At 43.6% G+C, this 15,221-nt stretch overlaps 1 protein-coding gene across 1 annotated transcript in view; it reads right to left on the bottom strand.

Moving 5' to 3' along the window:
* Positions 1-898: 898 nt before the first annotated feature.
* Positions 899-15,221, bottom strand: part of SVEP1 (sushi, von Willebrand factor type A, EGF and pentraxin domain containing 1) — a 170,563-nt gene continuing 156,240 nt past the window's right edge. The window contains exons 47-50 of the mRNA XM_073345600.1: positions 14,963-15,058; positions 8,933-9,028; positions 4,674-4,767; positions 899-4,201 (exon numbers count right to left, since the gene is read on the bottom strand). Coding sequence (XP_073201701.1) covers positions 4,171-4,201; positions 4,674-4,767; positions 8,933-9,028; positions 14,963-15,058 — 317 coding nt within the window. The 3' untranslated portion in view covers positions 899-4,170. The remainder of the gene's footprint in view (positions 4,202-4,673; positions 4,768-8,932; positions 9,029-14,962; positions 15,059-15,221) is intronic.

The raw sequence follows: 15,221 nt of genomic DNA, 5'->3' as shown, positions 1-15,221 counted from the left end.
TGGGGAAAGGGATTGTATCTGTAGGTCATGCCACAGGGCACAGTTTGTGTCACAAGGCCATGTGGCTGGGCAGAGTTTGCATCACGATGCCATGCTGCTGGGTGGAGTTTGAGGAAAAAAAAACAGCATAGGGCATAATCCCCTTCCCCCCTAAAAAGCAGACTCCAGAGACAAGCAGAAAAAAACAGGCCACCACTGCATGAAAACAGCCGCTCAATACCACCAAACAAGCCAAATAATAAGCCCCATAATAAGCTTTCATCAAATCCAGTGCAATTTCTCATGTGACCTGCAACCAGTGGTGTGGTTTGCAAAAGATCGTTTGGCTGACCTGTTCTATACTTCCCTTGCATGGAATAGTGGTAACATCGGTTGTTGGGAATATCTTCTATTCTATCATATCTTCCATAATTTACTGGGATTTTCAAGAGAGTCTAAGGGAGTTTAGCTCCCAGCTCCCCTTCACTAGGGACCTGGATATCTTTGAAAATCCCCTCAGGGCTCCTCTGAAAATTATGCACTTACTCTCAGTGCATAATGCAAGGAGTCCAGATGAGCAGTTTGGGACAAATCCAGCTTGGTCACACGTAGCAAAGAGCAGATGTTGACTTTAATAGAGTTGTACTTGTTTACACCAGGCCTGAGTTTGGCCCACTCGCTTTTAACGTATCTTCAACCAGAGGAGAGGATTTTAAAAACACTGCTAATTGCACCTGCATCTAAAGCATGAAGTTTGGATGTACTGGATTAGTCCTTCAGAATGATTATTAATTATTTAAGTGGAGATCCACGTCTCTTAACAACCTGAAATCCTACATCAGGCCATGAAGAGCTGGGAGGAAACACAGGAAGCTGTTGTCAGGCATTAATGAAAGAGCGCAAAATTGTATTTACAGGTACTAAATAGGGTGCAACTTTATTTACAGTGTAAAGTGCATCACACAGAAGTCATTTAATACACACAACAAGCAGTGACATAAATGACAATACAGTATTTGCAAAAAGATTGTTCATCTGAGACTATATTATTGTAAATAGCAAAAGATCATTAACTAGAACAGCCTTTGTGCCTTGCCAGCAGCTCTGCTAATGACATGTTTTTTCCAGACTGGTCTTTGAGTCTTGTCTAACTCTTCATCCATGTGAATTTCCAGTGCTAGAGGCAGGCCATGTGGCTGTGCGGCTCCTCTTAAGCAGTCTCTTATCAACACAGAGTGCCTCCATACACAACATTGTTCTACTCCAAAGAGAGCATCAGGGCAAGACAGAATCAGGGCATCACGAGGAGAGAAAGTGCACACACTATACAGACACAGTAGAAAAGATACGGTTTGGTTTTTGTAAAGAAACAAGAACAATATATATATATATGTATGTATGTGTGTGTATATATATATGTGTGTGTGTATATATAAAAAGATAGCTCGGTTTTCTCCATCTACCCACTCCCTCTCCTGCAGTTTCTTGGTGGTGTACTGAAAACAGGTCATATGGACCAGAAAGCCTCCAGTAACACTCTGTGTGGGACAGCTAAGGCCCTTTGTTTTCAGTTTTACCAGATTTTTACTGAAAAATTCTTGGGTTTTAAAAAAGCAATTGTTCAGTTTTTACTGCTTTTCACCCAAATTTTGGACTCTCAAGTCCATGAAAATACGGATTGTGTTAAGCAAACCCAAGACATGACATTAGGTAGATGTGTTTATGTTAATAATGTTTGTCTAAGTGTAAATGTTAGGCTGCCTGTTAAAATAAGGTAACGTAGTGGAAGATACACTCATATGCAGATATGTAAGTGTTATTAATGTACAGTTCATGAAATTAACCACAGCATCAAAAAGCGTTTACTCTTCTCTATTTGTTGCTTTTTTCCTCCTATCCTCCCATCCCTCAGTATTTACCCACACAATTGTGAAGTTAATTTGTTGCACTGATTTTTACCAGTTTTTAAATGTTTGTAATAAACACTGCTAAATTCCCAGGACATTTTAAACAAAATAAAAAATGAAAATGAAGAGTTTTGCTGATAGCAAAGAGAAAGGCAAATTAAATGCGTATTGATAAATGGTGGTGACTCATTCCCCAGGACAGTATTTATTGACAGCATGCGCGCAACTATTTGGTGCAAACCTCTCCCAGACCTAAATTGCTATATCATTATTTCTTTCTGGGGAATTATAGTTCAGCACAATGTTATCATATTCTGATATTTTAGCAGTAATGATTAAATCAAAATGGTAAAGGAAACTCACTGTAGTGGAGTTGGGTGCTACAGTATAGTTGCCCTGTACTACCTCAGCTTGATAGGAAGAGAAGCTCCTTAACTCTTCTAATTGCTTTTGTTCAATTATAGCATGCTACAATCTGAATGGAAATCTCTATCAATTGGTTGCTGTGGTTGCAGGCTGAAGGCTGGAATTGAATTTGCATTAGAACTGAGATAAGAAAAGAAGACTCCGTTTTACAAAATTCCCTCCTTTTCTTCTCCAAGCCATGTTTTTTTTTTTAAATAGACAGTTGCTACCCTTACAGAATCCACTTGTCATTTTTCTCTGCCTCTATAGTTGGCACCATAATAATCAGATGTTTTCCTTTCACTGGTGCCCACAGCACACACATCATTAACTCCTCTTTGTTTCTGACTACATTTCCCTGGATGCGTTCCTAAGGGATACCTAAACATACAAGGGAAGGGTGGGGAACCAGAGTGTGCACACAGAGTGGTTTAAGAGTAAATAAAGCTCCATGAAATAAATTATTTCCTTCCTCTTCTTTCCTGACATTGATATTAATTTTACTTTATTACGTGAGCATTTTAACCTAGCAAGCACAGTGTTTGTAGAAAGGCGTGTCAGATAAGGTTTCTAAGCCAAATTCTTATACAGTAACTCCTTTCATACATCAGACGTTTGCTCTCTAATGCTAATACCAAACACACTCCGTCCCCCCCAAACATTCCTTTCACCCCCTGCTTTTACTTAGCAAGAGGTAAGCATCAGTGTCTTGAATCCCTAGTGTAAAATACTGAGGGGCATTTTTAACAAGGGCACTCAGGTGCATGTTTCGTAAGACGCTAATAAGTTCAGCAATAGGCGTGTCTGAGAGCACGCAACAGACTTTACGCATGACTTGGAATAGCTCACTCCTATGCAGATTGTGCACTTTGTAAGTTCTTAGTTGGCAAGGTGTATGTGTGTGAGAGCGACTATTTTTCTGGTTCACCGATGGTTCTGCATACTACAAATATCACCTGTTTCCATGGATGTGGCTACTGGAGTTGTCTGTCTATTTCATTCTGAGCTACACAACATTCTCCCACCTAGTCTACACTTTTGACTATTTCCCAAGTAAATCTATGGTAAATTTAACACAAACACCCTCTCAATAAAACATTTTCAAAGAAAATTAATTCCTTAGGGCAAAAACTATAGGGCTTGATTCTCCTCCTTCACCAGTTTGACACTGGTATAACTCCATTTTAGCAGAGCGTCAGCAGGTTGAGATTGATGTTAGTCAAATTACTCCCAGTTCTCATAGGTGTAAGTGAGATCAGGTGCAAAGTATCATGGAATGCTTCACAGCTCAGTTTAGCCTGCAGTAACTATTGTCTACAGTCTAATTGCTGAATTACAAAAAGAAAAGGAGTACTTGTGGCACCTTAGAGACTAACCAATTTATTAGAGCATAAGCTTTCGTGAGCTACAGCTCACTTCCTCAGACCAAGTACTCCTTTTCTTTTTGCAAATACAGACTAACACGGCTGTTACTCTGAAACCTGCTGAATTACAGTAAGGCTTTGGCAACTAGTACCCAGAAGTGCAACATCCTGTTTACTCTTGACTGGCAGTAAAGTGTATTTTAATTAACCAGTTGTATTCAAGGAATGGCAAGGACCAAAATGTACACAAGCTATTTCCTCACTGGACAGCAGAATTTGTAAATTTGTGTGTGTGTAGCAGCATATATTTGTTATACTTTTGTATATGAAAAAATACAGATGGTTTCTTTAAAAATGGAAAAGTAGAGGAAAAATATATCACAAAATAAAATACAAAGCAAAAACATCCTCCAGGGGAATAAAAGCACAGGGTTTGATTTACAATGCATTAGGTTTCAAGCCCCAGTGGCTATGCTGACGAAATATTTTCTTCTTATAAAATGGTTCCTCTGCTGTTAAAAGGGATAGAATCCAGCCTTCCTTTTCCTGCATTTACAAACAAACAAAACAACATTAGTGTTCTAGAATATGCAGAATGAACCAGCAGGGTGAGGCATCTCAAAATGAAAGCAGAAGTGATTACAGCCAGCAGGGCCGTCCCTAGACATTGTGGTGCCCTACGCAGCTCCCACAGGCTTCTGCAGGGAGTGGTGGGGGGTGTCTTTGCCCAAGGTCTGTGGGGGGCAGGCCAGGAGCAGGCTTGGGGCAAAACCGCCCCCCAGCACAAGCCGGTGGAGAGGAGCGCGTTAGAGCCGGGTCGTTCCACGTCCTGCTGCCCCATGAGTGCAGGGCGCGCCTGACCCCTGTCGCAGTCCCCTGGGCCGTAGCTCAGGGGAAGGGGTGGAGTGGGGGCGGGGTGCGAGCAGGGGCAGCTTTTTATTTAACTTTACCTTCCATTTAATGAGATCGTTAGAGTCAGACACAAACCTGATGTGAAAGATGGTTTGCCAGCACTTACCTCGTGCAGTCATGTCCAGTCCATGATGCGGGGCAATGGCACCGATTTGGTCGTATACATTTCCCACCATTTAAGCAGGGAGACTGGCACACAGCTGCATTCAAATACACACATGTATACATATGTACTCCAGTAGGGCTAGAATAGTTTTCATCTGGGAGATTAAGTTTTGAAAATCCATTTAGCCCTGTATGTATCATTCTGTTAGTCACAGAATGAGCCCAGTTAACCCCACCCAGCCATACTGAACCCAATAACCTGGTTTAGACAAAAGTACTAAAGCTCTTAGGAGACTAACCTCTTGTGTGCCACGGGCAGAGAACAGGAGGGGCCAAGGTGTTACATTTCCTTTTCTTAAAACCATAACATGAACCCCCACACAACCCTGAAAATGTGTTTGGATATGATTTGCTCTGGAAAGAATAAGCTCAGAAGTGGATCTTTGCTAAGTGTGAAGCCACCCTCTTCGCTATTTTTGCTAGCTGCTGTGATATGCCTAGCAGCATGAAACAGTCAATGAAATACTTTATGTTGGCTTTAAAACATGCGTTACTGCTCCAAGCTCAGGCAAGCAAAGTGGAAAGCAAATATAAGCAGTAGGAGGAGTTAACGTAGCACATCAAAGAGATCAATAGGAAAGAAGGCCTCATTTTCAGAGATGAAACAAGAGGTTTGCTCGGAATGGGAGACACAAACAACATCCAGAACTGAGTGTAGAAAAGCAGAAACTCAACATGGTCAGAAGTGGGGAAATACACCCGATGAAAAGGAGAAAGTGATGACAAAAGAGCCACTTAAAAACTAACTTCTGATGAGGAGTAATTCTCGGTAAAGCAACAGCTGAACATGGAAACAGGGGGGAAGCAGAGAATGACAACAGCTTCCTGAAAGAAACTTCACAGCCATGAGGTGTGTAAGTGAACGACACAGGGCACTTCAAGTCGTGAAGAAACACCAAGCCTATTTGGTGGAGTAGTGTCAGGACAGCATGATGCAGCTGCAGTTACTCTGCTGTGTCAGCCAAATGGACATCAGGCAAACAGAGAGAAAAAGACAAAACCCCAAGTCTTCCTGTCCACCCTGAGGCCATGAGATGAAGGGCGATACGATTACTAGGGTAGACTAGAAGACACAGTTAATGAGCTTCGTCTAATGGAAGAAATTTATAGCACAGGACAGCTGCAAAATGTGAAGTCTCTTAGGCAGGCGATACAGTCTTGGTGAGGAAAAGCAAACCACAGGGAGCAAGACAGCAGCTGGGGACAATACTTAGGCACCAAGAATGCCCCCCTATTCAGAAACCGATTAAAAAATGGAGCCACAGAAGACAGAAAGGGACTGCTTGGCAGGAATCGGCAAAAGCAGCTGGTGTTACACTACCCCAGTCCATTTAAAGGGAGGGATGGGGGTCAATACAGCACCAAAATTATGTCAGATGGTCACAGAAATGGACCATTCTCGGCACATTAAATATCATGAATGACATCACGCTGAAAACTACTTTAGATTCTTTAAAAAAATCCATGTAACTGTATTTAATTCTCTCTTTATCCACAGCACAGGTACAGTCAGGGCAGCGGTGGTACATACCGCCCCACACCTGACCTCACGTCACCCATGTGCCTCAAAACTCCAACCTTAACAGACTACTGAAAAGTGAGAGGCGAGTTCCGTATCTCCATAACGAATCTAACACTGGCCTTTCTGCTGAAAATGCCAATGAGGATGCCAGTTCTGATGATGGACTTTGTGATGGGCAGACCTGTCCACTAAAAATGACATATGGGTTGCAGAACAACCATTAGGTGATAACAATTTTGGGTTATTTCCAATCTGGCATGGATTCAAATGGCTGAAGAGAAATGCTGTGTATCCTGTCTCCAATCTCCTGAGTCATCCAGACATAACAGCAATAATTCCCACTGTGCTTTGTAAACTATCAGAGGGAATATTACTGCATACTGTCATACACAAATATCTCTTCAGAAAACATTACTTTTTTTTACTCTTAGATGTGTTGGAAATTTTTTACTTTAGCATCTTGATTTTCAGAAGAATGCTTAGGCCTGCAGCATATCACACGGCAATTCCCTCATATTTGCTGACCTGCTCTATTTATTAATTAATGGCGAAACACTGACTCTGACTTCCACCAGCACAAATTAGAGTAATGCTACTGCAGTCAGTCCAATTAACTGGTGTAACTATGTGGGGGCAGAATCAGGCCCTCTACTCCATTAAACTGTGTCACACTTAAGATTCCATTTAAAACCGTTTATAAAGGGATAAGTCATGATTAATACATCTTTTATTACAGGGCTAGTTGAGTGTTATCCAGTCCATCAAGTTACTTATAACCATCTATTACACCTTAAACTGATGATACTATAAACATTTACAACACATTCTGCTCACGTCTGCATTGTGTTCATGACAGCTCTCGTTTATTAAGCTTGGATAAATCATTTGTAAATAGAACATTCATATAAAGTGTGATCAACATGGCTATACAAACTGGGCCTGATTCTCCTTTCACTTACACTATTGGGTAACTCCACTGAAGTCTGAGTAATTATATCTAATTTACACCAGAGGGAGGGGATCGTCAGACTCACAATTCTTTAAAGTATTTCAAAAGTAGCAGTGCAGCTCAGTGAATCCAAGACATAGATTCCCCACCCCCTGAGCCGTTTGGAGGTTTAAAAATAGGGCCACTATTCTGTCCTTCGGATTGTCTAAACTAGATATTATGGGCTGGGATTCCGGGTATCCCTGCATGGGCACAAGCAAGGAGAGAAGCTGCAGGCGATGCTGCCTTCCTCTTGACACTCGCACAGGGCAGCCAGGATGGTAGCACGTATGCTCCTTGGATGACAGCGCAGGGGAGAGTGAGCAAGACCTGAGCTGCTGCACTCTAGAAGTACTCCAGAAGGCAAAGCTGGGGATATGGCCTGGTCCCAATACCATCCAAGCACCTCACTAGTGGCACAAGCTGAGGGGAGCTCATACTACATCATTTTAAAGAGGGCAGTTGTAGAGGTTTGTGCATATTGCTCCTCTGGGAAGGACTCTGACCTGAGCACCTAGCACACTGTTTGCATAATGAATAATAATTCAGTCTGCCTCTCTCCTCTGCCTTCCGAAGACAGAATGCCTCTGGCAACGTGCTGGACCTCTGCAGAGCACCGTTCGCTATCACAGCCAGAACACTGCTAAACATACCTTGGCCTACATACAGAACATGTAGTTAACACAGCTTACACCGAGAGGTGGGGATGGATGCTCAAGTATTCCAAAGGAATAAATAAACAAGAAGCAATAAGTATTGAAGGTCTGAGCTCTCTACTAATGTATTGTACACAAGGCACAAACTGCATCACTTGTGTTTAGAGTGTCTAACATACTAAGACACCCATCTCTTTTTCCCCAGACTCTTCTCCATGCTGTTAGTAGTCACCCACAAGTGACTACTGAATACTAAGTAACATGAAGGTCTTTAAAGGACCGAAACAACGAGGAGTCCGGTGGCACCTTAAAGACTAACAGATTTATTTGGGCATAAGCTTTCGTGGGTAAAACCTCACTTCTTCAGATGCAAAAATCTGTTAGTCTTTAAGGTGCCACCGGACTCCTCGTTGTTTTTGTGGATACAGACTAACACGGCGACCCCTCTGATTTAAAGGGCAGGTTCAAATTCTGCTCATAATTATTTGTTCTAGGTACAGTTTTCCTCACAAATGAACACTGGGCAGTGGGATAAATCAAAGTGACAAACACAAATGCAAAGGTTGGTGTTCACACAGATGTCTCAGCTAAAAGAGACGTGGAACACCAGCAGCCCCACGGAAGTCAGCGTGACCTGTGGATGCTCAGCAACTCTTACGCTCAGGCAATAGTTCAGATGCATGCTTTCTGCTCGTTCCTCGCTTGGGTGATATTGTAATATTACTTTCCTTGGAAATGGGCCGTGGGAATCCTCTCTTTTATCTGCATGTCCTTAACAGAAAGCTCCCTTGATAATGCTACATAATACTTTACGGGAGCAGGCTGCTTTGCAGACTAATCAAGAATAAGATTACTCTGAAAATGGCCGGCAGCAGTGGAGATCAAACCCTCCAGGAATATTAAGTAATTTTGTTTTTCCTGAGCCAGTCAGTGATTACCATAGAGCCCTGGGTAATGCCTCTATATTGCCTTGCTTGGCGCTGATGACAACAAACTCTGGAAAAGGAAACATAGGTGAGTAAAAGTAGTTTTACCCGTATGACAGCGTGATCCAGTCCACCCAGTTGGGCAATCACATTGGTATGGGGCCACACAGCGACCTCCGTTCAGGCAAGGCAGGATGCATATCGCTAAGAAAAAATAAAGGGAGAGGAAGGACAAAGAAGAAAACCATCAGTGCCAGAGAAGGAGGGAGGGAAGTTGCGATGAGCTGAACAAAACCTTCATTCCACCAAAAGCTCAGCTCATCTATTGTTTTGTACCCGCTATCAGGAGGTTTGCGTGTGGTCTGCTTACAAGGAGAATAAAACTCATCCATTGGCGGCAAATCTGCATTTGGCCTAACAGTGGGGAGTAAATCAAATACATCAGACCTATACTGGATCTTTCTTATCCTGTCCCCGCTGCAGGTTGCATTTGTGCACTGTGCACGGGAGGCCAAACGGAGTCAAAGAAATGTCGGACTGGAAGGGACCTCAGGAGGTCATCTAGTCCAGTCCCCTACGCTGAGGCAGGACCAAGTATTATCTAGACCATCCCTGACAGGTGTTTGTTTAACCCAGGGCTGGGCAAACTTTTTGGCCCGAGGGCCACATCTCAGTATGGAAATTGTATGGAGGGCTGGCTGGGGCAGGGGCGCGGGGGAGAAGGGGCATGAGGGCTCCGGCTGGGGCTGCAGACTCTGAGGTGGAGCTGGGGATGAGGGGTTTGGGGTGCAGGAGGGTGCTCTGGGCTGGGATCCCAGCCAATGGACGCTGCAGAGCTGGAGCTTGGGGCAGGGGCAGCATGCGTAACCCCGACTGCCCCTGCTTCTGGGAACTGCATGGAGTGAAGCACGGCAAGCCCCTGATCCCGCTCCCCGGTTGAAGCACCGGAGTGGGGAAAGCTCCTAACCCCGCTCCCTGGCAGGAGTTTGAGAGCTGGATTAAAAGGTCCAATGGGTGGATGCAGCCCGCGGGCAGTAGTTTGCCCACACCTGGTCTAACCCGTTCTTAAAAACCTCCAGTGATGGGGATTCCACAACCTCCCTAGGCAAGTACTTCCAGTGCTTAACTGCCCTTACTGTTAGGAAGTTTTCCCTAATGCCTAACCTAAATCTCCCTTGTTGTAATTTAAGCCCCTTGCTTCTTGTCCTGTCCTCAGTGGATAAGCTGAACAATTTATCACACTTCTCTTTATGTACCTTTTACATACTTGAAGACTATTACGTACAAGGGGAAGTGGGGAGAAGATGAGAGTGGAGGAGGAAGAGTAAAGGAGAAGGAAAAAACCTGAAGTAACAGTGGATAGATTAAAACAACAGATAGAGAGTGCTTTATGGAAAAACCTTTTGGTGATCAAGAGACACTGTATCTACACCTGCATACCACGGTGATAAGAAATAGATGATCGATCTATTATTGATCATCTATCCATTATCTTTTGAATGGTAGGTTGGTAGAAAGATACTGTCTGACATTATATCTATATACATATATCTACATCTATATGCAAGGGAAATTGCGGAAAATAATATGTACTTGTAACCATATACATATTAATAAAATATACACAATACAAGCTCCAAACCATAAAACAACAAACTAACCTGAAACCCCCAGTTTGGTTCAAGGGGAGTACACTCTAACAGCTGTCAGTGTGGTTTAAATCTCAGTTTGCTTGCTAATATCATGAGAGTAATATGAATGTCAGCAGAAGCAATTCAAGATGATGACTTTTAGGCAAAACCTGTGTTTGTTTGCAGTTGTCCAAAAAACGTTTTGCAAAAACGTGTTTGTTGCAGTTGTCCAAATAAGACACAGCAGAGAGCTGTATTTTGATGACAAATAGTCTGAATCCTTGGAGTGTGCATTAAAAACCGGACTGGATTCCCTGCCCCACTACTGTAAGCAAGTCTGCCGCTGTTGTGCCAACTTTTACTCACACCGCCAAGCACTTACGCACATGAGTAATGCCATTACAATCCTTGCACGAGTGCTCACCAACGGGGTAAAGACTATAATGAGGCCCCAAATAAAGTCCTGCTCTACAGACCCCTTGAGGAGGAGAGCTCTGCAAAATGTCCCTAACAATGGGAATTCCTGTGTCCTAACTGGGTGAAGATTGGAACTCAGCAAACGCTGGTCAGAGATTTTACGAAAAGAAAGATTTAAGGCACATTTTCAGAGATTCAGCAGGCGATGCATGTTTATGGGCACTGGAGGGGAAAGCTGATGGCAGAAGAACACGAGGCAGCAAAAGAAGATCTTGGATGGATGATGTGGATCAAAAGGACTACTCATACACAAAGAGATTAGCAGAGGATTGTAGAGAATGGACTACCATGCTTGCAAACCTCCACTAATGGAGATGCCACAAGAGAAGAAGAACTGGGTGAAACCTGGTGGGCTTGGCTGCTGTAAGGCTTCTCAGTTGGTTCGGACGACAAACCCAGTGAAACTCTGTGGTGGACACTTAATTGTAACACATTGAAATTAACAGGTCAAATTCAGCAGTTCTTCAGCTTTGGTGGCATTCTCAACTGGGTGCCATCCCTGAAGAGGGAGCCAAGTGCCCTATCTGGGGGCTGAAAGGTCTGATCCCGTGTCCTTTACTGCATAGCAGAAGCAAAGCTGAAAATAGGCATGAGAAGGAATGGGAATTCCATGCTGCCATTGGATTACTCTTTTGTTTATACGGTTAAATTAGGGTCCCTCCACATTTCTCAGGGCAGCAGAGCTAGTCTCAGGAGGCAGGGCCAGTCACGCTATAAGCTTTTTCCGCCCCTTGAGTCAAATGTACCATGAAATATTAGGTGAGTGAATCCTGTCACAAGTGAATCTTGTAACCTCAGTTTTGTAACCGTGAGAGGTGGCTCAGCACTGGCATCTGTTGCTGAAGCTGAGGGGAGGTGCAGGTACTCAGCACCGATCAAGATTAGGTCCTTATGTATTAATTACTGACTCTCTTTATATGGCAAACAATGCCACAAAATGAGGTAAGACCGTTTAAAACCCATTGTATGTGGCTCCCCCTTCAGTTACTGTTTTTGTATAAACAAGAGAGAGGGCGCATGTATGTGTGGGAACTCTAATCTAACTAGTCAGCGGTCCGTTCCTTTGTGTATACAGGGAGACTGGCTATGAATTGGGATGGCAGATCAAAATGACCAGGAGCCTAACATTAGTCTTCCAAAGCTGAGGACTGGGTTAAGCATCGTTGTTACCAGGAAGGTAAGGAAATCATTTCTGACGTTTCATCGATTTTGCAAGGTACTGGGCACACTCACCTCACCCTGAATCTCTGGAGTAGAGGAAGTAAGTGTGTGTGTGTGTCGGAAGGGACACAGAGATTGCAGAAGAGAGACAACGTTACATATGAAGGCACTATTCAGCTGGAGTTTATAACACCGAAGGCCAAACCATTTGTTTGCCAAATTTCTTCTCCTCACTTTCATGTAGCCAATTTGGTGGTGCCCAGCCCAGGCAGAGACTTAGCAGCAGCAGCTGCAGGAAGTAAGTGGATTTCATAGATTGTTTTTAAACATGGTGTACAGGCCATGACAAACAATATTCATACTTTAATCAAATTCACCTCTGTTAACTGTAAAGGGATCTGCCATTCTTTTCCATGGGTCTCCACTTACATGCAACACTCCTAAGTACAGTGACAATGTAATAACTAGAGATGGTCTCAAGCAGCAGGACTCAGATTGGGATTTCAAAACCCTGATGTCTGAGGGCGTTTGCCCTGGTTCAGGCTCATCTCTGAGTACTAACTGTAGATGGAAATATTTGCCTTTCTATCTATCCAGATATCTATGTATTCATGCAAAAAGAAAAGGAGGACTTGTGGCACCTTAGAGACTAACCAATTTATTTGAGCATAAGCTCAAAATGGGTGATTATCACTACAAAAGGTTTTCTCTCCCCCTACCCCACTCTCCTGCTGGTAATAGCTTATGTAAAGTGATTGTAAGGAGAGTGATCACTTTACATAAAATAGCTTATGTAAAGTGATTGTAAGGAGAGTGATCACTACCTTTTGTAGTGATAATCACCCATTTTTTCATGGTTTGTGCGTATAAAAACGTCTTCTGTACTTTCCACAGTATGCATCCGATGAAGTGAGCTGTAGCTCAGGAAAGCTTATGCTCAAATAAATTGGTTAGTCTCTAAGGTGCCACAAGTACTCCTTTTCTTTTTGCAAATACAGACTAACACGGCTGTTACTCTGAAACCTATGTATTTGTGGGCTCCAGAACTGTGTGTTTATCCTCCCAACACCCTTGTGAGGTTAGGCCGTGCTATTATCCCCATTTTACAGATGGGATACTGAGGCACGGAGAGACTAAGGCCCAGATCCACGAAGATATTAGGCTTCTAACTTCTACTGATTTTAATGGAAGTTAGGACCCTAAACACCTTTGTGGATCTGGGCCTAACTGACTTTCCCAAGGTCACACAGGGCGTGTGTGGCAGATCCAAAATTCGAACCCAGCCCCTGTCCAGCCCCTTACTCACAAAATGATCCTTTGTACCTATAGGGGAAATCCAGCACCAGCTCCCTTGGGCGTAGGGCATGGCAGGCTGCAGAAAATCAGGACGTGGGTGTGGGTGGCAAAGGAGCCAGAGAGTCATCGCTTTATTATCCGACCACCAACATCTAACTATGCAAACTACTTGATATATTCTGTGAGTATATTAGTAAATAAAGGTGTGCGCATAATCCAAAGCATAAATCTCAGTCTTTTACGGTTGTAACTCCAGCTCTTCCCACAACACACCCACTACTCCTGGGGGTTTACTGCTATCCCACACTGAGTCATGTTGAAATTAGCCTGTAAACCTCCTGGGGCAGCGATCTGTCTGTTTTCTGTGTCTGTATAGCACCATGCACACTCTATGACCCTGTATAAATAATAATTACGGACAAAGTCCTAAAATCCCTATGTAGCTTTTATTCAGTATTGTATTTGGGCAAAACTCTCATAGAGTCGCTAGGAATTATGCCTCACAATCTGTGGGTGCTCCGGGGCTGGAGCACCCACAGGGGAAAAATGGTGGGTCCTGAGCACCCATTGGCAGCCCCCCTATCAGCCCCTCCCTCCCTCCCTTCCCCAGCACCTTCTGCCTACCCTGCCGATCAGTGCCTCCCGCTCCCTCCCTCCCTGTGTCTCTCACCATCTGTGATCAGCTCTTTTGTGCCATGCAAGGGGCTCTGGGGGGAGAGGAGGCGGAATGGGAATGGCTGGGGGGGGAGAGGAGGCGGAATGCTAGCTTTCCATTGCCTACTGCGGATATAAATAAAGGACGCAGATCTCCATGGCCTTGTGCAGCTGTTTACACCCAGACAAAATGAGAAAAAACTGGGTTTTTGCTGCAACCAAATCAGAATGGCAGAATTTTAAACCTATTTTTCACAGGTGTATATGACTACACCAGCTGCAAGATACTGAAGAATTAGGTCCAAAATTTCCTCCAATGGCAAGATGAACTTTCATGACCTAGGGGCTAATCCGGACAGGTGCTGGGCCCTCACAACTTTCAAAGTCAGTTGGAGTTGTGGGTGCTTAGTAACTCTCAGTATACTAGGGCTTGTTTGCATGCAGACTTGCGCTGGTTTAATGTCAGGAGTGATTTTAAACCAATGGAGTTAAACTGGTGCAAAAGGTTGTGTGGACATACTTATTCTGGTTTGGATCAGGCATATTTCCTTTTACGAGGAAGGTTTAAATTAAACTGAAACGAGACCTTCTTAAACCAAAACGAGAGACTGTGCAAATAGCGCTTTACATTGGTTCAACTAAACCAGTGCACGTTTGTGTGTAGATTTGTCCCCTGGATCTACACTTGCATGTTGCTGTTTTCTGTTTGGAACACTTTTATTCCACACAACCGAGCAAGATCATTTATGTCCTCTGTTGCAGTTCATATCTAATTTGCCAAACAGAACAGGTTATGGCCTTTGCCATTTTGAAACTTTAAGTCAATAACTGTCCCAGCACATCCATTGTGACATCCTGTAAATCCACATCTCTTATCTACTGCATATCTTCAAGCTACATTGTGAGATCATGTACATACGCTCTTCGCAGAGACGGCCCATCCAGCCTTCTGGACAGGAGCATGCGTTTGGTCGCTCACAGACTCCACCATTCTGACACGGGAATCGACAAATGGCTGGAAAATAATAACACAGTCCAGTCAGGGTCAGTTAGTATTCAGAAACTGTTCTGCCCAGAGCTCTGCATCTTACACAGTCCTTGTTATTAAGACAAATGAATTCAGCAAAACTCAAAGACAAGCTTTGCCTTGATTGCAAGGAATATATAGTGAGCTTGTG

Source organism: Lepidochelys kempii, chromosome 5 (assembly GCF_965140265.1).
Source record: "Lepidochelys kempii isolate rLepKem1 chromosome 5, rLepKem1.hap2, whole genome shotgun sequence".
Classification (NCBI taxonomy): Eukaryota; Metazoa; Chordata; order Testudines; family Cheloniidae; genus Lepidochelys; species Lepidochelys kempii.
The sequence above is the reverse complement of the archived record's forward strand: the minus strand, read 5'-3'. Positions and strand labels throughout refer to the sequence as shown.